This window comes from Salmo trutta, unplaced genomic scaffold, assembly GCF_901001165.1.
Source record: "Salmo trutta unplaced genomic scaffold, fSalTru1.1, whole genome shotgun sequence".
In the NCBI taxonomy this organism is placed as follows: Eukaryota; Metazoa; Chordata; class Actinopteri; order Salmoniformes; family Salmonidae; genus Salmo; species Salmo trutta.
In genome coordinates, this window is record NW_021823073.1 from 805,785 (window position 1) to 829,218 (window position 23,434).

The 23,434-nt window shown below is 45.5% G+C and overlaps 1 protein-coding gene across 7 annotated transcripts in view; it reads left to right on the forward strand.

The window, feature by feature from the left end:
* LOC115188693 (immunoglobulin-like domain-containing receptor 2) overlaps positions 1-23,434 on the forward strand; it is a 39,069-nt gene extending 15,635 nt beyond the window's left edge. For 2 of the 7 annotated variants that reach the window (XM_029747418.1, XM_029747413.1), the window contains 7 exons: positions 8,895-8,957; positions 13,831-13,977; positions 15,274-15,447; positions 15,706-15,834; positions 17,585-17,822; positions 18,039-18,903; positions 21,610-23,434. In XM_029747418.1, coding sequence (XP_029603278.1) covers positions 8,895-8,957; positions 13,831-13,977; positions 15,274-15,447; positions 15,706-15,834; positions 17,585-17,822; positions 18,039-18,903; positions 21,610-21,645 — 1,652 coding nt within the window. In that variant the 3' untranslated portion in view covers positions 21,646-23,434. Of the gene's footprint in view, positions 1-8,894; positions 8,958-13,830; positions 13,978-15,273; positions 15,448-15,705; positions 15,835-17,584; positions 17,823-18,038; positions 18,904-19,377; positions 19,500-21,609 lie in introns of those variants that run through there. The other 5 variants (XM_029747415.1, XM_029747414.1, XM_029747417.1 and 2 more) reach the window with 5 other exon arrangements.

Genomic DNA, 23,434 nt, shown 5'->3' on the forward strand with positions numbered 1-23,434 from the left:
AGACGTTATATAAACCCCCTCATATAGACGTTATATAAACCCCCTCATATAGACGTTAAATAAACCCCCTCATATAGACGTTATATAAACCCCCTCATATAGACGTTATATAAACCCCTCTCATATAGACGTTATATAAACCCCCTCATAGAGACGTTATATAAACCCCCTCATATAGAAGCAACCAACCATCTACAGTATATCTCTGTCTTGTCACTGGCACCTAACCCCACAAAGCGTCCATTTTTCTGGAGTATTTCTTATGTTCTCTCCCAGTCATCTACCACCCTGCCTCTGACCTACTGTCAGGTTGATCTCTCCCAGTCATCTACCACCCTGCCTCTGACCTACTGTCAGGTTGATCTCTCCCAGTCATCTACCACCCTGCCTCTGACCTACTGTCAGGTTGTTCTCTCCCAGTCATCTACCACCCTGCCTCTGACCTACTGTCAGGTTGTTCTCTCCCAGTCATCTACCACCCTGCCTCTGACCTACTGTCAGGTTGTTCTCTCCCAGTCATCTACCACCCTGCCTCTGACCTACTGTCAGGTTGTTCTCTCCCAGTCATCTACCACCCTGCCTCTGTCCTACTGTCAGGTTGTTCTCTCCCAGTCTGACATCTACCACCCTGCCTCTGACCTACTGTCAGGTTGATCTCTCCTAGTCTGACATCTACCACCCTGCCTCTGTCCTACTGTCAGGTTGATCTCTCCCAGTCATCTACCACCCTGCCTCTGACCTACTGTCAGGTTGATCTCTCCCAGTCTGACATCTACCACCCTGCCTCTGTCCTACTGTCAGGTTGATCTCTCCCAGTCTGACATCTACCACCCTGCCTCTGACCTACTGTCAGGTTGTTCTCTCCCAGTCATCTACCACCCTGCCTCTGACCTACTGTCAGGTTGTTCTCTCCCAGTCATCTACCACCCTGCCTCTGTCCTACTGTCAGGTTGATCTCTCCCAGTCTGACATCTACCACCCTGCCTCTGACCTACTGTCAGGTTGTTCTCTCCCAGTCATCTACCACCCTGCCTCTGACCTACTGTCAGGTTGATCTCTCCCAGTCTGACATCTACCACCCTGCCTCTGTCCTACTGTCAGGTTGATCTCTCCCAGTCTGACATCTACCACCCTGCCTCTGACCTACTGTCAGGTTGATCTCTCCCAGTCATCTACCACCCTGCCTCTGACCTACTGTCAGGTTGATCTCTCCCAGTCTGACATCTACCACCCTGCCTCTGTCCTACTGTCAGGTTGATCTCTCCCAGTCTGACATCTACCACCCTGCCTCTGACCTACTGTCAGGTTGTTCTCTCCCAGTCATCTACCACCCTGCCTCTGTCCTACTGTCAGGTTATTCTCTCCCAGTCATCTACCACCCTGCCTCTGACCTACTGTCAGGTTGTTCTCTCCCAGTCATCTACCACCCTGCCTCTGTCCTACTGTCAGGTTGATCTCTCCCAGTCATCTACCACCCTGCCTCTGACCTACTGTCAGGTTGATCTCTCCCAGTCATCTACCACCCTGCCTCTGACCTACTGTCAGGTTGCTAGGCAGTAGTCACTCCTGTTATGTAACCAGGCGGCGTTAGTTGTTAGCTAAGGAACATCTATCAATGGAAACAATGCAGCTATCATGTGGACAATAGTAGCCCATCATCTAGTGTAGAGATGTACAGGACTGAGTACTGTTAGGACAATAGTAGAACATCATCTAGTGTAGAGATGTACAGGACTGAGTACTGTTAGGACAATAGTAGCCCATCATCTAGTGTAGAGATGTACAGGACTGAGTACTGTTAGGACAATAGTAGCCCATCATCTAGTGTAGAGATGTACAGGACTGAGTACTGTTAGGACAATAGTAGCCCATCATCTAGTGTAGAGATGTACAGGACTGAGTACTGTTAGGACAATAGTAGCCCATCATCTAGTGTAGAGATGTACAGGACTGAGTACTGTTAGGACAATAGTAGCCCATCATCTAGTGTAGAGATGTACAGGACTGAGTACTGTTAGGACAATAGTAGCCCATCATCTAGTGTAGAGATGTACAGGACTGAGTACTGTTAGGACAATAGTAGCCATCATCTAGTGTAGAGATGTACAGGACTGAGTACTGTTAGGACAATAGTAGCCCATCATCTAGTGTGGAGATGTACAGGACTGAGTACTGTTAGGACAATAGTAGCCCATCATCTAGTGTAGAGATGTACAGGACTGAGTACTGTTAGGACAATAGTAGCCCATCATCTAGTGTAGAGATGTACAGGACTGAGTACTGTTAGGACAATAGTAGCCCATCATCTAGTGTGGAGATGTACAGGACTGAGTACTGTTAGGACAATAGTAGCCCATCATCTAGTGTAGAGATGTACAGGACTGAGTACTGTTAGGACAATAGTAGCCCATCATCTAGTGTAGAGATGTACAGGACTGAGTACTGTTAGGACAATAGTAGCCCATCATCTAGTGTAGAGATGTACAGGACTGAGTACTGTTAGGAAAATAGTAGCCCATCATCTAGTGTAGAGATGTACAGGACTGAGTACTGTTAGGACAATAGTAGCCCATCATCTAGTGTAGAGATGTACAGGACTGAGTACTGTTAGGACAATAGTAGCCCATCATCTAGTGTAGAGATGTACAGGACTGAGTACTGTTAGGACAATAGTAGCCCATCATCTAGTGTAGAGATGTACAGGACTGAGTACTGTTAGGGAGGTGTCTTCTTGACATCCTGCCTGTTGGCTAGTGGGATAGGTCTGTCTGTGCCCACTCAGTGTAGTGTGATATACTGTCTGTTAGCTGGGAAGGTACAACTTGTTTCCTTAGCATGAAAAGAAAGTGTCTGTTTGAGTGAATCCTGTGTTTTAACGTATATTTATGTGTTATTGCTTAACAATGGCGGCCCCACATCCCTGAGTGCGGTAACTAGCGTCGCTATGGTGACGCTCTGCGTGGCCATACTGCTTTTGAGAGAGAGAGAGAGAGAGAGAGAGAGAGAGAGAGAGAGAGAGAGAGAGAGAGAGAGAGAGAGAGAGAGAGAGAGAGAGAGAGAGAGAGAGAGAGACCTTTTATTTGGCTGGCTGTCTCTCTATAAACCAGTCCAGTAGAACCACCCACTCAGCACTAAGTCCAGAGTCTCTATAACACACTACAGCCCAGTTATACCACATAGATAGATGGTCCTCATCACATCCCAGTGTTAAAGAGACAGAGACACATTCTGGCCACTGAGCCTTTTCTTCTACTTACCATTTAGATGTCTCTGCCTGCAGGAAGTTGAAGGTCATTGAAGGTCGTTTCTGGAGCCGTTGCTAACTAGTGTTAACGCAATGACTGGAGGGCTACAGGAACAGTTAGCATGCTGTCACACCATCCCTTTAAACCACAGTGGTCTGTCAGTGGACCATGTCCTCTGTGATGTGTAGTAGCTCTCACAGAACTACACCATCCCTTTAAACCACAGTGGTCTGTCAGTGGACCATGTCCTCTGTGATGTGTAGTAGCTCTCACAGAACTACACCATCCCTTTAAACCACAGTGGTCTGTCAGTGGACCATGTCCTCTGTGATGAGTAGTAGCTCTCACAGAACTACACCATCCCTTTAAACCACAGTGGTCTGTCAGTGGACCATGTCCTCTGTGATGTGTAGTAGCTCTCACAGAACTACACCATCCCTTTAAACCACAGTGGTCTGTCAGTGGACCATGTCCTCTGTGATGTGTAGTAGCTCTCACAGAACTACACCATCCCTTTAAACCACAGTGGTCTGTCAGTGGACCATGTCCTCTGTGATGTGTAGTAGCTCTCACAGAACTACACCCATCCCTTTAAACCACAGTGGTCTGTCAGTGGACCATGTCCTCTGTGATGTGTAGTAGCTCTCACAGAACTACACCATCCCTTTAAACCACAGTGGTCTGTCAGTGGACCATGTCCTCTGTGATGTGTAGTAGCTCTCACAGAACTACACCATCCCTTTAAACCACAGTGGTCTGTCAGTGGACCATGTCCTCTGTGATGTGTAGTAGCTCTCACAGAACTACACCATCCCTTTAAACCACAGTGGTCTGTCAGTGGACCATGTCCTCTGTGATGTGTAGTAGCTCTCACAGAACTACACCATCCCTTTAAACCACAGTGGTCTGTCAGTGGACCATGTCCTCTGTGATGTGTAGTAGCTCTCACAGAACTACACCATCCCTTTAAACCACAGTGGTCTGTCAGTGGACCATGTCCTCTGTGATGTGTAGTAGCTCTCACAGAACTACACCATCCCTTTAAACCACAGTGGTCTGTCAGTGGACCATGTCCTCTGTGATGTGTAGTAGCTCTCACAGAACTACACCATCCCTTTAAACCACAGTGGTCTGTCAGTGGACTATGTCCTCTGTGATGTGTAGTAGCTCTCACAGAACTACACCATCCCTTTAAACCACAGTGGTCTGTCAGTGGACCATGTCCTCTGTGATGTGTAGTAGCTCTCACAGAACTACACCATCCCTTTAAACCACAGTGGTCTGTCAGTGGACCATGTCCTCTGTGATGTGTAGTAGCTCTCACAGAACTACACCATCCCTTTAAACCACAGTGGTCTGTCAGTGGACCATGTCCTCTGTGATGTGTAGTAGCTCTCACAGAACTACATTGAGTAGAAATTGGGTTACCCCAGATATTGACCTAGTATAGTAGAAGCCACTTGTCGGGATTCCCACGGCAACAACTAGGTTTTACTGTCGTCAGGGGGCCAGGGGAATGAATGGCGTGACACGGGGAGAGAGAAAGACTAGGTGGTCAAATATATAGATCAGGGGTGAGAGTCGTTTGTCTGTTGTATTGTAGGCTTGTTAGTGTGTGTTGTATTGTAGGCTTGTTAGTGTGTGTTGTATTGTAGGCTTGTTAGTGTGTTGTATTGTAGGCTTGTTAGTGTGTGTTGTATTGTAGGCTTGTTAGTGTGTGTTGTATTGTAGGCTTGTTAGTGTGTGTTGTATTGTAGGCTTGTCAGTGTGTGTTGTATTGTAGGTTTGTTAGTGTGTGTTGTATTGTAGGCTTGTTAGTGTGTGTTGTATTGTAGGCTTGTTAGTGTGTGTTGTATTGTAGGTTTGTTAGTGTGTGTTGTATTATATGCTTGTTAGTGTTTGTTGTATTGTAGGCTTGTTAGTGTGTGTTGTATTGTAGGCTTGTTAGTGTGTTGTATTGTAGGCTTGTTAGTGTGTTGTATTATAGGCTTGTTAGTGTGTGTTGTATTGTAGGCTTGTTAGTGTGTGTTGTATTGTAGGCTTGTTAGTGTGTTGTATTATAGGCTTGTTAGTGTGTGTTGTATTGTAGGCTTGTTAGTGTGTGTTGTATTGTAGGCTTGTCAGTGTGTGTTGTATTGTAGGCTTGTTAGTGTGTGTTGTATTGTAGGCTTGTTAGTGTGTTGTATTATAGGCTTGTTAGTGTGTTGTATTGTAGGCTTGTTAGTGTGTGTTGTATTGTAGGCTTGTTAGTGTGTGTTGTATTGTAGGCTTGTTAGTGTGTTGTATTGTAGGCTTGTTAGTGTGTTGTATTATAGGCTTGTTAGTGTGTGTTGTATTGTAGGCTTGTTAGTGTGTGTTGTATTGTAGGCTTGTTAGTGTGTTGTATTATAGGCTTGTTAGTGTGTGTTGTATTGTAGGCTTGTTAGTGTGTGTTGTATTGTAGGCTTGTCAGTGTGTGTTGTATTGTAGGCTTGTTAGTGTGTGTTGTATTGTAGGCTTGTTAGTGTGTTGTATTATAGGCTTGTTAGTGTGTTGTATTGTAGGCTTGTTAGTGTGTGTTGTATTGTAGGCTTGTTAGTGTGTGTTTTAATGTAGGTTTGTTAGTGTCTGTTGTATTGTAGACTTGTTAGTGTGTGTTGTAATGTAGGCTTGTTAGTGTGTGTTGTATTGTAGGCTTGTTAGTGTGTGTTGTATTGTAGGCTTGTTAGTGTGTGTTGTATTGTAGGCTTGTTAGTGTGTTGTATTATATGCTTGTAAGGTCAGGTTCTCTGGTTGTGAAGGGGGCAGGAACAGTTTTCTCCACTTTATTAGTCAACACATGGGTCAGAGGTCATAGAAAGAACAAATGTCCAGAGTGAGTGAAACAGAAAACCTCTAAACTCCTCTCTGTTTCATAATGACTGCCAGCCAGTCAGGCAGCGGTGCATTAGCCCAGTACCCAGCAGCGAGGGGAGGAATTCCAGGAGTAAGTTCCATCTAAGCTGCTCTTGATGTGGGCAAAGAGAGTAGGGCCGTCCAGGAGGGCCTGGGAGCTCCTACACCATTAAACCCTCTTCCTGTCTGTCTGATACTTACAACTCGCTCTGATAAAGTTGTTTTGCCTGAACAGGAACAATGTACTGACATGGGTCATGGTCTGTATCAGGATCTCTGCTTCAAACCACTGGAGGCCAGGACAACACTGGACAGTCTGTCCTGTACCAGCCTGAACAATAGACAGATATGGGCAGCATATTGCCAAGGTCGGTATCAGGATCCCTGCTTCAAACCACTGGAGGCCACAGGAGAAACATTGTGCTCCTTTGGGGTAATAGAAAAACAGGTCTTTGTATTCCCTCAGGCAGGGCCCAACCTAGGCAGCTATAGTAGGAGCATGTCAAGATGTATAGATCAGGTTAATACAGGCTCTCATAGGAGGCTGAGCACACTTACAACATCACAGTACTAATAACCTTCTGAATACCTTCTGTGTCTGACATCAATATGAGTGGATTTAAGTCCTTTCTACGACACTCCAGGTTCATATCAATATGAGTGGATTTAAGTCCTTTCTACAACACTCCAGGTTCATATCAATATGAGTGGATTTAAGTCCTTTCTACAACACTCCAGGTTCATATCAATATGAGTGGATTTAAGTCCTTTCTACAACACTCCAGGTTCATATCAATATGAGTGGATTTAAGTCCTTTCTACAACACTCCAGGTTCATATCAATATGAGTGGATTTAAGTCCTTTCTACAACACTCCAGGTTCATATCAATATGAGTGGATTTAAGTCCTTTCTACAACACTCCAGGTTCATATCAATATGAGTGGATTTAAGTCCTTTCTACAACACTCCAGGTTCATATCAATATGAGTGGATTTAAGTCCTTTCTACAACACTCCAGGTTCATATCCTTCTTTGAGTATTGCTTCACCTGTAGCAGGTGAAGTATTGCTTCACCTGCTACATTTCTAGTCTTGTAGTGTGACACGGACTGTGGTGTTTGTATGGTCAGCATGGTAGCAGCCAGGATACAGTATACTCCCTACATGTATTTTAGATGTGTATCTCTATGGCTACTGTACAACATTCCAGCACACAGCCAAGATCAAACAACCACATTATGGGGGGAAGTAAATGGTCTTCCCTAATGTCCTCTATCTCTCTCTCTCTATCCCCCCTTTCTCTCTATTCCTCTCTCCCTCACTCTCATCCCCCTTTCTCTCTATTCCTCTCCCTCTCTCTCTCCATCCCCCATTTCTCTCTATTCCTCTCTCCCACTCTCTCCCTCACTCTCATCCCCCTTTCTCTCTATTCCTCTCTCCCACTCTCTCCCTCACTCTCATCCCCCTTTCTCTCTCTCCCTCTCTCACCCTCTCTCTCCATCACCCATTTCTCTCTATTCCTTTTTCCCTCTCTCTCTCTATCCTTCTCTCTCTCTCTTTCTCGCTATACCTCTCCCTCTCTCTCTCTTCTCTTCTCCCCCCCCACCCCTCTCTCTCTCTCGTACCAGCCTGTGCCACATTATAACACATTTGTGTGAGCGTGGCTAACCTTTTTTTGCGGAGTTGTATATGAAGTTGAAATATGAACTAACATTAGTGACTCATATCCCCAGAGAGGGAAACAGTAAGAGATAGAGAGAACGTGTTATTGTAACACAGAGCTGCTGGCAGTGAATTCACTGCCTATGTATTTGTGACATCACTGTGATGGTACTGGTAATATCATCAACTCATTTGTCTACAGACTGACTGGAAGCTCCCCAATTCAATCCACTACAGATAAAGGGAAGCAGCACCAGGTTCAGTCAGTCTGTTTGAGTCAGGCTGTATTTCAAGGACAGGTGTGGTGACTCAAAGCATTGCTTTTCAACTTAAACCTTATCAATGACAAGCACATTAAAGTTAAAGCCAGATGACTGAAGTATCTTCAACTGTCTTCATAAAGCAGAGGTTGCTGACTGTGCTCTTCACAGGTCCTCATGGCCAGCCATAGCTATGGAAACCATGTGATCCTGTGTGGTTCAGTTGGTAGAGCATGGTGCTTGTAATGCTAGGGTTGTGTTGGTTTTTTGAAGTATGAAAATGTATGAACTCTGGATAAAAGCGTCTGCTAAAGGACTAAAATGTAAATGTGAGAAAATGAAACACAGTTCCCTAAACAGGTACATATTCAGTGGGGCTGTGATGGAAAAGCCCTATCAGAGTGAGTCAGGATGTATTTCATGTGGGGTGAAGGAAACACAGTCATATTTCTCTGCATCATTGCTTTTCAACAAAACCATATCAATGACAACCACATTTAGACTAAAAGTGGCATCTGCATGCTGGCATGTCCACCTTCCTGGCTCTTCTATTGTCCAAATCTCTGCATGCTGCTGCTACCTGTACTTCATTCTCCCAGAACTTTCCCATGACCCCTTACAATTCCTTTCTTAATTCAGTCGATTCAAGAAGTAAACTGAAATTCCAAATCCAATTTCCCTCAACACTTAAAAAAAAAAATGGAATTCGAATTTTGGTTTAGATCCTGAATTGAAATGGAATTGACCCCAACCCTGCTACTCCCCTGTCTTCTGACCTTTCCTGCCCTCTGTCCTGTCTTGCCCTGCCCTGTCCTATCCTGTCCTTCACCTCTGCTCTTCTCCTCTCTCCAGGTAAGACAGGTACAGGTCTGTCAGATGATCTCCTGCCTGACTTTGATGTGAAGATTATGCCAGGTAGGTAGGGGCGTGTCCTCCTCACCTGTGTCTGTCTGTCTCTTCTTTTCACTCATTAACACAAAACTATTGCTTCTTCACTGCCCAATCAGCTTCATGTTGTTCTTTAGTAATCCAATCAGTTATCTTATTACAAATCAAACAAATGATTGTAGTCAGTTTACTGTTGAACAGAGAGAGAGACAGACCAGAGAGAGAGAGCGAGAGACAGATAGAGAGACAGACCAGAGAGAGAGAGCGAGAGACAGAGAGACAGACCAGAGACAGAGAGAGACAGACCAGAGAGAGAGAGACAGACCAGAGACAGAAAGAGAGAGACAGACAGAGAGAGAGAGACAGACCAGAGAGAGAGAGCGAGAGACAGATAGAGACAGACCAGAGACAGAGAGAGAGACAGACCAGAGACAGAAAGAGAGAGACAGACCAGAGAGAGAGAGACAGACCAGAGACAGAAAGAGAGAGACAGACCAGAGAGAGAGAGACAGACCAGAGAGAGAGAGACATACCAGAGACAGAGAGAGACAGACCAGAGACAGAAAGAGAGAGAGACCAGAGAGAGAGACAGACCAGAGAGAGTGAGAGAGAGACAGACCAGAGAGAGAGGGAGAACAGAGAGAGACAGACCAGAGAGAGAGAGAGAGAGAGAGACAGACCAGAGACAGAAAGAGAGAGACAGATCAGAGAGAGAGAGACCAGAGAGAGAGAGAGAGAGAGAGAGAGACAGACCAGAGACAGAAAGAGAGACAGATCAGAGAGAGAGAGACCAGAGAGATAGGAAGAAAGAGAGAGAGAGAGACTTGTGGTTTCTGGCCCAGCCCAAAGGAAGTCCATCATTAGGGATTGTTATTGTGAGTAACATAATGATAGTGAGAGAGTTTAGAGGATGGTTGAACTGGACATTATGGAGTAATGATGTTTACAGGATGGTTGACCTGGACATTATGGAGTAATGATGTTTACAGGATGGTTGAACTGGACATTATGGAGTAATGATGTTTACAGGATGGTTGAACTGGACATTATGGAGTAATGATGTTTACAGGATGGTTGAACTGGACATTATGGAGTAATGATGTTTACAGGATGGTTGAACTGGACATTATAGAGTAATGATGTTTACAGGATGGTTGAACTGGACATTATGGAGTAATTATGTTTACAGGATGGTTGAACTGGACATTATGGAGTAATGATGTTTACAGGATGGTTGAACTGGACATTATGGAGTAATGATGTTTACAGGATGGTTGACCTGGACATTATGGAGTAATGATGTTTACAGGATGGTTGAACTGGACATTATGGAGTAATGATGTTTACAGGATGGTTGAACTGGACATTATGGAGTAATGATGTTTACAGGATGGTTGACCTGGACATTATGGAGTAATGATGTTTACAGGATGGTTGACCTGGACATTATGGAGTAATGATATTGAGAGAGTTTACAGGATGGGTGACGTGGACATTATGGGAGTCAGAGAGAAGGGAGTTGATATTGTCTTCTATCACATTCCCCAAATTCAGATGTTTCCTCGTCTTGGAGGTTGTTGACAGATTTGGGTATGGTGAGATGGAAATGGCTTATTCAGTGATGTCTCATTCACTCTCATTTCAAATGTTGATGTTGCATTAGTACATGTTCTTCTCAACAGCAGCTCCCACATCGTACTGTAATGTTTCATAGTCAGTGTTTGTGTTTAGCAGCTCCCACATCGTACTGTAATGTTTCATAGTCAGTGTTTGTGTTTAGCAGCTCCCACATCGTACTGTAATGTTTCATAGTCAGTGTTTGTGTTTATCAGCTCCCACATCGTACTGTAATGTTTCATAGTCAGTGTTTGTGTTTAGCAGCTCCCACATCGTACTGTAATGTTTCATAGTCAGTGTTTGTGTTTAGCAGCTCCCACATCGTACTGTAATGTTTCATAGTCAGTGTTTGTGTTTAGCAGCTCCCACATCGTACTGTAATGTTTCATAGTCAGTGTTTGTGTTTAGCAGCTCCCACATCGTACTGTAATGTTTCATAGTCAGTGTTTGTGTTTAGCAGCTCCCACATCGTACTGTAATGTTTCATAGTCAGTGTTTGTGTTTAGCAGCTCCCACATCGTACTGTAATGTTTCATAGTCAGTGTTTGTGTTTATCAGCTCCCACATCGTACTGTAATGTTTCATAGTCAGTGTTTGTGTTTAGCAGCTCCCACATCGTACTGTAATGTTTCATAGTCAGTGTTTGTGTTTAGCAGCTCCCACATCGTACTGTAATGTTTCATAGTCAGTGTTTGTGTTTAGCAGCTCCCACATCGTACTGTAATGTTTCATAGTCAGTGTTTGTGTTTATCAGCTCCCACTTCGTACTGTAATGTTTCATAGTCAGTGTTTGTGTTTGTAGTATGTAATATATAAATATACAGTGCGTTTGAATAGTATTCAGAACCCTTGACTTTTTCCACATTTTGTTATGTTACAGCCTTATTTTAAAATTGATTAAATAGTTTTTTTCCCTCATCAATCTACACACAAAGCAAAAACAGGTTTGTAGAATTTTTTAGAATTTTATTTAAAAAAATCTGAAATATCACATTTACACAAGTATTCAGACCCTTTACTCAGTACTTTGTTTAAGCACCTTTGGCAGCGATTACAGCCTCAAGTCTTCTTGGGTATGACGCTGAAAGCTTGGCACACCTGTATTTGGGGAGTTTCTCCCATTTTTCTCTGCAGATCCTCTCAAGCTCTGTCAGGTTTGATGGGGAGCGTCGCTGCAAAGCTATTTTCAGGTCTCTCCAGAGATGTTCAATCGGGTTCAACTCCTGAGCACTCTGGAGTAGGTTTTCATCAAGGATCTCTCTGTACTTTGCTCTGTTCATATTTCCCTCGATCCTGACTAGTCTCCCAGTCCCTGCCGCTGAAAAACATCCCCACAGAATGATGCCGCCACCACCATGCTTCACTATAGGGATGGTGCCATGTTTCTTCCGGACGTGACGCTTGGCATTCATGCCAAAGATTTCGATCTTGGTTTCATCAGACCAGAGAATCTTGTTTCTCATGGTCTGAGAGTGTTTTAGGTGCCTTTTGGCAAACTCCAAGCGGGCTGTCATGTGCCTTTTAGTGAGGAGTGGCTTCCATCTGGCCACTCGACCATAAAGGCCTGATTGGTGGAGTGCTGCAGAGATGATTGTCCTTTTGGAAGGTTCTCCCATCTCCACAGAGGAACTCTGGGGCTCTGTCAGAGTGACCATCAGGTTCTTGGTCACCTCCCTGACCAAGGCCCTTATCCTCCAATTACTCAGTTTGGCCGGGCGGTCAGCTCTAGGAAGAGTCTTGGTAGTTCCAAACTTCTTCCATTTAAGAATGATGGAGGCCACTGTGTTCTTGGGGACCTTCAATACTGCAGACATTTTTGGTACCCTTCCCCAGATCTGTGCCTCCACACAATCTTGTCTCTGAGCTCTACGGACAATTCCTTCGACCTGTTGGCTTGGTTTTTGCTCTGACATGCACTGTCAACTGTGGGACCTTATATAGACAGTTGTGTGCCTTTCCAAATCATGTCCAATCAATTGAATTTACCACAGGTGGACTCCAATCAAGTTGTCGTATCAGACCTCAGGATAAGACCCAGATGCAGACAGTTCGAAATAACAAAAGTGTATTACAACAACGGGGGCAGGCAAACGACAGGTCAAGGGCAGGCAGAGGTCAGTAATCCAGAGCAGAGTCTGAAAGGTACAGAACGGCAGGCAGGATCAGGGTCTGGGTCAGGCAGAGGTCAGTAATCCAGGACCGTGTCACAAGGTACAGAACAGCAGGCAGGCTCAGGGTCAGGGCAGGCAGAACGGTCAAAACCGGGAAAACTATAAAACAGGGACTATAGAGAAAAACAGGAGTATGGGAAAACCGCTGGCAGGCTTGACGAACAAGATGAACTGGCAACAGACAAACAGAGAACACAGGTATAAATACACAGGGGATAATGAGGAAAATGGGCGACACCTGGAGGGGGGTGGAGACAAGCACAAGACAGGTAAAACAGATCAGGGTGTGACATGTAGAGACATCTAAAGGATGATCAATGGAAACAGGATGCACCTGAGCTCAATTTTGAGTCTCATAGCAAAGGGTCTGAATACTTATGTGAATAAGGTATTTCTGTTTTTTAATTTGAATACATTTGCTAAAATTTCGGAAAACCTGTTTTCGCTTTGTCATAATTGGGTATTGTGTGTAGATTGATGAGGAACAACATTATTTAATCGATTTTAGAATAAGGCTGTAATGTAAAAAATAAATGTCTTTGTGTGTAGTATATATAATATAAATGTCTTTGTGTGTAGTATATAGAATATAAATATATGTCTCTGTGTGTAGTATATATAATATAAATGTCTTTGTGTGTAGTATATAGAATATAAATATATGTCTCTGTGTGTAGTATATATAATATAAATATGTCTTTGTGTGTAGTATATATAATATAAATATGTCTCTGTGTGTAGTATATATAATATAAATATGTCTCTGTGTGTAGTATATATAATATAAATATGTCTCTGTGTGTAGTATATATAATATAAATATGTCTTTGTGTGTAGTCATCATTCTGTCATAATGATGATAGTCGATTAGGTCAGTATCAGCCATGTACTCTCTGCATGACATACTGTAACAGGAAACACTCTTTCCCTTTTCTGCCTGTAGCCTAGTCCCCTGACCAGACTTCCTGAAAAGTTGAGAGAATGTGTGTGTGTGTGTGGAGAGTGCGAGGGAATACTCTTCCAAGCAAAAACAAATACCACTTCCTACTCTAGAATGTTGCACATAGAAATGTAACTTTCATCTCTCTCTCTCTCTTATCTCTCTCTTCCAGAATGGGCCTTTGTGGGCTCGGTAGCCCTGGGTATCATCCTGTTCATCTTGCTGTTTGGTGTGTGTTGGTGCCAGTGCTGTCCTCACTCCTGCTGTTGTTATGTATCCTGTTGGTGCTGTCCTGAGACCTGCTGCTGCCCACGACACTGTAAGTCCTGCTGCTTCCACTAGAGATCATACCACGTAAGATCAACTGTTGTAGTAAACTAATATAGTAGCATATTGTAGCATGTCACTCATTCTACCAATCCACGACCACCTTTTTAGTGGATATCATTTCTACTACTGTACGGCCCCTCTATTCCCAGAGCACCTGTGGAATCAGGAATACCTGAAGTGTCTGATGAATGTTCCACCTCCTGTCACGCTCTGACCTAGGAGAGCTGTGTTTTCTCTGTTTAGTTAGGTCAGGGTGTGATAGGTGGGTGGGCATTCTATGTTTTGTTTTCTATGTTTTGGCTGGGTATGGTTTCTAATCAGAAGCAGCTGTCTATCATTGTCTCTGATTGGAAGCCATACTTAGGCAGCCTGTTTTTCCCTGTGGTTTTCGTGGGATCTTGTTTTTTGTGCAGCTGTGTTGAAGCAGCCCCAGAACATCACGTTTGTTTCAGTTTCACCTGCTTATTGTTTTTGTTCAAGTTCACATATAAAATATGTGGAACTACCGGCACACTGCGCCTTGGCTAATTTATGACGGGGAATACGAAGACACCTCCAGAATTAGATACCTGAAGTGATGAATGTTCCTCCTCCAGTATTACCTGTGGAGTCTGGAATACCTGAAGTGATGAATGTTCCTCTTCCAGTATTACCTGTGGAGTCTGGAATACCTGAAGTGATGAATGTTCCTCCTCCAGTATTACCTGTGGAGTCTGGAATACCTGAAGTGATGAATGTTCCTCCTCCAGTATTACCTGTGGAGTCTGGAATACCTGAAGTGATGAATGTTCCTCCTCCAGTATTACCTGTGGAGTCTGGAATACCTGAAGTGATGAATGTTCCTCCTTCAGTATTACCTGTGGAGTCTGGAATACCTGAAGTGATGAATGTTCCTCCTCCAGTATTACCTGTGGAGTCTGGAATACCTGAAGTGATGAATGTTCCTCCTCCAGTATTACCTGTGGAGTCTGGAATACCTGAAGTGATGAATGTTCCTCCTCCAGTATTACCTGTGGAGTCTGGAATACCTGAAGTGATGAATGTTCCTCCTCCAGTATTACCTGTGGAGTCTGGAATACCTGAAGTGATGAATGTTCCTCCTCCAGTATTACCTGTGGAGTCTGGAATACCTGTAGTGATGAATGTTCCTCCTCCAGTATTACCTGTGGAGTCTGGAATACCTGAAGTGATGAATGTTCCTCCTCCAGTATTACCTGTGGAGTCTGGAATACCTGAAGTGATGAATGTTCCTCCTCCAGTACCTCTCTGTTCTCTCTCCGTGTAGTGTACGAGGCAGGAAAGGGGTTGAGGAGCACGGCTTCGTCCCCCCAGATCGCTGTCTATCCACCCTACTACGTACCCGGGGTCCCGGCCATGGTCCCCATCGCCCCCCCCTCCCTGGTGGACACCAGGATGATGTCCGCTCCCCCCTCTGTGTCAGAGAACAGTGCAGCTGGAGGTGGGTACTGGGTCTGGTCTGGTGTGTATTGATGTTCTGATGTTTTAAACGTTATAAAACAAACTGCATTTGGATTTTTAACATCATTTCTTCATTTAAGGCAGCAATATAAGAAACATACTCATATAGTTGAACAGCCATTTCTTCACCTTGTTGAACGTGTGTGGAAAGCTCATACAGAGCTCGACAGTTTGTAGTAGTAAGGCCTGTCTCTCCTCTCCTGCCTGACAAGTGTTTGTTGTCTCATATATGTCTCAGTGCGGCCTGTGTACCGGCTGCAGTCCACTCTGGATCAGTCCTCTCTGGATCAGGACTCTCTGAAGGTGTTGCAGCACGTAGAAAAACAGCTGGCTCATTTCCATCCGGCCAAGCCCCAGAGCCACGACTGTAAGCCCGACAGACAGACAGACAGACAGACAGACAGACAGACAGACAGACAGACAGACAGACAGACAGACAGACAGACAGACAGACAGACAGACAGACAGACAGACAGACAGACAGACAGACAGACAGACAGACAGACAGTAGACTCTATACACCCTATACTCTACTCTGTCTGAAATCCACTTCTGCATGTGTCATGGCTGTAAGCCCTACAGACAGACAGATAGTTACCCTACCCTGTGTAGACTCAGCAGGACTTATAATCTACTACACTCTGACATCCTCTGTGAAATCAACCTGACTCATGACTGTAAACCCTACAGACAGACAGATAGTTACCCTACCCTGTGTAGACTCAGCAGGATTTATAATCTACTACACTCTGACATCCTCTGTGAAATCAACCTGACTCATGACTGTAAGCCCTACAGACAGACAACCCCTGTGTAGGACAGAGTCAACATGCTTTATATACTCTAGCTATAATCTGCATGAAATCCATTCTGAAATAACCTCTGCCTACACACTACTCTCTGAAATCCTAGCTTCAACAGTGCTCCTCTTCTCTCTTCTCCTGCAACTGCACAAGCATTTCACTACACCCGCAATAACATCTGCTAAATATGTGACCAATAACAATGTATTTGATTTGAAATCATAAAGACAACACACCTGATTCTTCCTACTTCATAAACACAACACACCTGATTCATCCTACTTCATAAAGACAACACACCTGATTATTCCTACTTCATAAAAACAACACACCTGATTATTCCTACTTCATAAAGACAATACACCTGATTATTCCTACTTCATAAAGACAACACACCTGATTCATCCTACTTCATAAAGACAACACACCTGATTCATCCTACTTCATAAAGACAACACACCTGATTATTCCTACTTCATAAAGACAACACATCTGATTATTCCTACTTCATAAAGACAACACACCTGATTCATCCTACTTCATAAAGACAACACACCTGATTATTCCTACTTCATAAAGACAACACACCTGATTATTCCTACTTCATAAAGACAACACACCTGATTCATCCTACTTCATAAAGACAACACACCTGATTATTCCTACTTCATAAAGACAACACACCTGATTATTCCTACTTCATAAAGACAACCCAGCTGATTCATCCTACTTCATAAAGACAACACACCTGATTATTCCTACTTCATAAAGACAACACATCTGATTCATCCTACTTCATAAAGACAACACACCTGATTATTCCTACTTCATAAAGACAACCCAGCTGATTATTCCTACTTCATAAAGACAACACATCTGATTATTCCTACTTCATAAAGACAACCCAGCTGATTCATCCTCGTTTTGGGAGCCAGTCTCACACTATTCGTACATCACCACCTTGTTGATCCTCATCTAATGATTCATTCCTTGAATTCCTCCAATCCTCATCAACTGCTGGCAGATTGTTTTCTTTCTCAGATTGGATGTGTTGGCCTTGTGTGTCAAAGACAGTCTGTAGAAGAAGACCTATTGTAATGTGTCTGTTTGTTTTAGAGGTTTTTCATCTAGGACTTCCTCTCTCTCTCTATGTTCTGTGCATGTCCACTGGATGCTTCATTCAACTGGCATCTTATCTTAGGCCTAGTTACTGTGATACTAACACTGTGATTCATAGTATCATAAATACAAAAACGTAGTTATGTCTCCACCTCCTCTCTCCTCCTCCTCCCCCTTCCCTCTCCTCTTCCTCAGCCTGCAGTATGTCAGAGCTCAGTTCTCTCCATGAGGTGGATACAGGGGGGTTCCGTCAGTCTTACCGACAGGTACAGAAGAAGGCCCTGCCAGCCATCCCTGACCACGACCGTGACCTTGAAGACATCCCTGACCTCCATCATCCCTCGTCCTCCTCTCAGACCCGTCGCTCCACACGCTACCAGCACCGCCGCAACCGCAGCATTGAGGAGGACCATCATCATAATAATAACAGCAGGTCGCCAGAAACGCCTTTAGACTGTGTGTGTGGAGGGGAATGGGGGTTGTGTGTGTGTGTGTCTTCATAGGGGTTGTGTGTGTGTGTGTGTGTGTGTGTGTGTGTGTGTGTCTTCATAGGGGTTGTGTGTGTGTGTGTGTCTTCATAGGGGTTGTGCGTGTGTGTGTGTGTGTGTGTTCTGCATGTTCTAAGTTCCTAATGTGATGTTATGTCCAGGTGGAACCCTCGTTCGGAGCACCTGCAGCGTAAGGCCTTCCTCCTGGGTGGGAAGTCAGGCTCTCTGGATGAGCTGGAGGAGTTTGCCCAGTGCTACAGACAGAGAGGCCCCAGGGAGGAGCTCACTGTCAGGGACATCAGAGACACCGACCAGGAGTACGAGAGACTGGAGCTGCGTGAACGAGAAGGTGACCGGGATAGGGATCGGGAATACTATCCGCCTTCTTACCGGGACAAGACGACGAAACGTGGTTACAGTGACAACAGGGATCGCGATGACCGCGCAGAGACTTGGGGAGAACGTGATCGCCAAGAGGATTGTCATGGAGATCGTCAGGGAGACCGACAACGCAGTTCGCCACCCTCGCCCAGGAAGAGACGGGGCACGTGGGACAACGAGCTGGAGCAGCGCCCCCCTAAACCCCCCGCCCCTCCTCCCCCTCCTCGCCAGAGCCCCCGGGGCCGGGACTATGATGACGAACTCCTGAGCACTCTTTTGGAGCGCAAGACCAGACGGGCTGGGGCCAGTGACAGTGGGGGTGATAGGGGCAGGGGAGGGGGGCGCGGCGAAGAGGACACGCCCTCAGACACACCCTCTAAGGGCTCTAAGGGCTCTAAGAAGAGCAGCGGCAGTGGCGGCGAGCGTCACCATAGCCGTTGGCCTAGCAACAGGGGGGTGGAGTTGGTATTAGACTCACGGGGAGAAGACTCTCTACCCCCGTACTGCCAGACTGCGTTAGAGCGGTTCAGAGCCGCTGAGCGCCCCTCCCCCTCCCCTCGCCCCTCCAATGGAGGCTCCACCCATAGCCACACCCATACCCTACAGCAGGAGAGCGGAGAGGAGCGGGATAAGCCCCGGAAAGTGGTGAGCTACATTTAGGGCACAGCCAGTATGGGTTCACTTCATCCACAGTAGAAATATACTGAAGAGATACTGTACTATAGTTGAGACTACTTATTTAGGGCAAAGATATCCCTATGCTCATACAGTACTGTAGCTAAGACTGCTTAAAGGGATACTTCAGGATTTTGTCAATGAAGCCCTTTATCTACTTCCCCTTGTGGATATCATTTTTATGTCTCTGCGTGCAGTTTGAAGGAAGTTGCTAACTGGTGTTAGCGCAATTGCTAACTAGTGTTAGCGCAATGACTGGACGTCTATGGTAACTGCTAGCAACGCTACTTAGCATTGGTTTGCAAAACTACTGAATGCAGAGACATAAAATTGGTATCCATGAGTTAATCTGACTGGGGAAGTAGATAAAGGGCTTCATTGCCAAAATCCCAAAGTATCCCTTTAAGGTAAGACAAGAGATAAGCTTATGCCCATCTTTCTTAGGTATGGAGGCTCACCTTTACAGATATACTGTGACTCAGGTGAGAAAGGAATCCGTTTTAGAAGTTATTGCACCTGTGCCTCTTAGCCAGAGAGATAAGCAGAATCATACCGTAATAAGAAAAGCTGGAAAACTATCGTCAAGATCTGAACCTGAACCACTTTGCTTACCTTTTTTATCGTTCCATTCTGCCAATTTCTTTTTTCTTATGCCCTGTGCTTGTTTTTCTAATCTAATGATTTACAACTGTGTTTATATGGACTTTTATGGATCTAACTCCATTTGTCTGTAATCAGTTACAATTTAAAGGCACAGGTGATTAGATATCACATTTGTTCAACTTAACATCTTGACTACCACTACTACTACTTGGCTAATGCCAGCGTTGTGTTCGGCCTTCTAACAGATTTATTTTTACCTCAGTTGAAATGGCAGAGCCAGGTGAAATCTCTTTGTAACCTTTGTGACCCCAATGTGACCCCAGAACCTGACCTCACTTATCCTTCTAATTCTGACTGCTTGCTGCCCCTCAGCCAACTAACTGACAGCTTGGCTTGCTGCCCCTCAGCCAACTAACTGACAGCTTGGCTTGCTGCCCCTCAGCCAACTAACTGACAGAGCTTGGCTTGCTGCCCCTCAGCCAACTAACTGACAGCTTGGCTTGCTGCCCCTCAGCCAACTAACTGACAGCTTGGCTTGCTGCCCCTCTCCCAACTAACTGACAGCTTGGCTTGCTGCCCCTCAGCCAACTAACTGACAGAGCTTGGCTTGCTGCCCCTCTCCCAACTAACTGACAGAGCTTGCTGCCCCTCAGCCAACTAACTGACAGAACTTGGCTTGCTGCCCCTCAGCCAACTAACTGACAGAGCTTGGCTTGCTGCCCCTCTACCAACTAACTGACAGAGCTTGGCTTGCTGCCCCTCAGCCAACTAACTGACAGAGCTTGGCTTGCTGCCCCTCAGCCAACTAACTGACAGCTTGGCTTGCTGCCCCTCTCCCAACTAACTGACAGAGCTTGGCTTGCTGCCCCTCAGCCAACTAACTGACAGCTTGGCTTGCTGCCCCTCTCCCAACTAACTGACAGCTTGGCTTGCTGCCCCTCAGCCAACTAACTGACAGAGCTTGGCTTGCTGCCCCTCAGCCAACTAACTGACAGCTTGGCTTGCTGCCCCTCAGCCAACTAACTGACAGAGCTTGGCTTGCTGCCCCTCTCCCAACTAACTGACAGAGCTTGGCTTGCTGCCCCTCAGCCAACTAACTGACAGAGCTTGGCTTGCTGCCCCTCTCCCAACTAACTGACAGAGCTTGATGCCCCTCAGCCAACTAACTGACAGCTTGGCTTGCTGCCCCTCTACCAACTAACTGACAGAACTTGGCTTGCTGCCCCTCAGCCAACTAACTGACAGAGCTTGCTACCCCTCTCCCAACTAACTGACAGCTTGGCTTGCTGCCCCTCTCCCAACTAACTGACAGCTTGGCTTGCTGCCCCTCTCCCAACTAACTGACAGCTTGGCTTGCTGCCCCTCTCCCAACTAACTGACAGAGCTTGCTACCCCTCTCCCAACTAACTGACAGCTTGGCTTGCTGCCCCTCTCCCAACTAACTGACAGCTTGGCTTGCTGCCCCTCTCCCAACTAACTGACAGCTTGGCTTGCTGCCCCTCTCCCAACTAACTGACAGAGCTTGGCTTGCTGCCCCTCTCCCAACTAACTGACAGAGCTTGGCTTGCTGCCCCTCAGCCAACTAACTGACAGAGCTTGGCTTGCTGCCCCTCAGCCAACTAACTGACAGAGCTTGCTGCCCCTCTCCCAACTAACTGACAGCTTGGCTTGCTGCCCCTCAGCCAACTAACTGACAGAGCTTGGCTTGCTGCCCCTCTCCCAACTAACTGACAGCTTGGCTTGCTGCCCCTCTCCCAACTAACTGACAGCTTGGCTTGCTGCCCCTCTCCCAACTAACTGACAGCTTGGCTTGCTGCCCCTCTCCCAACTAACTGACAGCTTGGCTTGCTGCCCCTCTCCCAACTAACTGACAGAGCTTGGCTTGCTGCCCCTCAGCCAACTAACTGACAGAGCTTGGCTTGCTGCCCCTCAGCCAACTAACTGACAGAGCTTGGCTGAGATGAGTGGGGTCTTTTCACTGTTACACTGGGCTACATGAGCACAAAGCACAGCTTCCATCACTCTGCACACACGTGACTAACGTGAAGCTCTCTTGCTGTTTTCTTTTAACAGAGCACTCTTCTTAGCAGAGACTCTCTCATAGTTTGATGCCTGAAGAGGACACATACAGACACTGGGAATCATCCTCTACCCCCCCATCACCCCACACTGGGGATCATCCTCTACCCCCCCCATCACCCCACACTAGGGATCATCCTCTACCCCCCCATCACCCCACACTGGGGAGGAGAGAGGTTCTCAGAGCACACTGGGCAAGCAGAGAACATCTTGGAGAGGTCCGTGACCTTGCATCCAGCAGCAGAGGGAATGGCTACCTCTGAGTGACAGGCAGTATATCCACTGGACTGACCATGGCACAGGACTTAGGATAGTCTGATCAGGCTTCAGATACACATCGATCACCATGACCTCAGAAGAAGAGTAATGTTCAGAGCTGGGACAAAGACCTCTGGATGCACAGGACAAATAGCACTGTGTGTGTGTGTATTGGTGGATGTGTGTATTGGTGTGTGTGTGTATTGGTGGGTGTGTGAGACAAAGTATGGTGCTTATTCCTGTCTGCTCTTTTGTGTGTGAGAGTGAATAGTTTCTCCATCTCTCTGTCTTCTCCATTCTATTCTTCTCTCTCACTAACAACACACACTGAATGACGATGTCATCCCAGAGTTTCTGTCACTGCCACCTCTACACAGTGCACGCTCTCTCTGTGAAGTCGCTGAATGATGATGTCACTCGGGAGTTTCTGCCACTGCCTGCACCACCACCACCACCACCACTGCCCAGTCACGGTCGAAGGCCGGCGTTGAGACAACGTTTGGATTCTGTTGTGTGAATGGTGTGGATCCCCCATACCATTGTGTCTTTCAGTGCCATTGTAAAGCACCTATTGGCCTTGCTTGGCCTTGACTCTGTGGATAGAGGACACAGTGTTTCTTAATCATCGTGTTTAATAATGACACAATGTGGGTTATACCCAGTACGTTTGGACTAGAGGGTACTACTAACAGAGCCAGTGAGAGAAACTGGAACTTTAGGGACGGCAGGTAGCCTAGTGGTTAAGAGCGTTGGGCCAATAACCGAAAGGTCGGTGGTTCGAATCCTCGAGCGGACTAGGTGAAAAGAAATCTGTTGATCTGCCCTTGATTGCTCCTGTAAGTCGCTCTGGATAAGAGCGTCTGCTAAATGTACTGGGTTGTGATTATGTGCCATCTATCCTTTGAAGACTGTATTTGGTATGTAATAGTTTTATACATAGTTTATCAACTCTGCCTGTCTCTGTGTTAAGTCATGTTGTGATTACAATGCAGTAAATGATTGTGCAAGTGTAACTGAAAGCGCTTGTGTATGTCTGTGTGTGTTTAAGATAACTAAACACACCTTGGTTATCTTTTCTTATCAATGTTGTGTAAACCGCTAAACACACAACTTTATCTCCACTCATTAGCACTTACACACACACACACACACACACACACACACACACACACACACACACACACACACACACACACACATTTACTGACCTTCATGCAAACATACTGGCTGTCAACTTACCACAGCTTTCTCTTTCTTATGCCTGCAAAACTTGTAGAAGGATTCGTTACAATTTTTCATGTTTAGTGTTGTTTTTTCCACTTCTTTCAGTGTATTTATTGTTCATTGCTTTTGTGATTTTCTATGTTATTTTCTTTCTATGCTTGTTCTCTGTCATTGTGTTCCTGTGTTCCATTTATCTGTCTATCAATGAGACGTTGTTTCATTGAGTTTAAGTCATAGGCGACAGGCAACAATGGCTTTGTCTATTTATGATCATCACGTCCTGACTGTTACTCTAAGAGATCTGGTATTCACACACACACACACACACACACACACA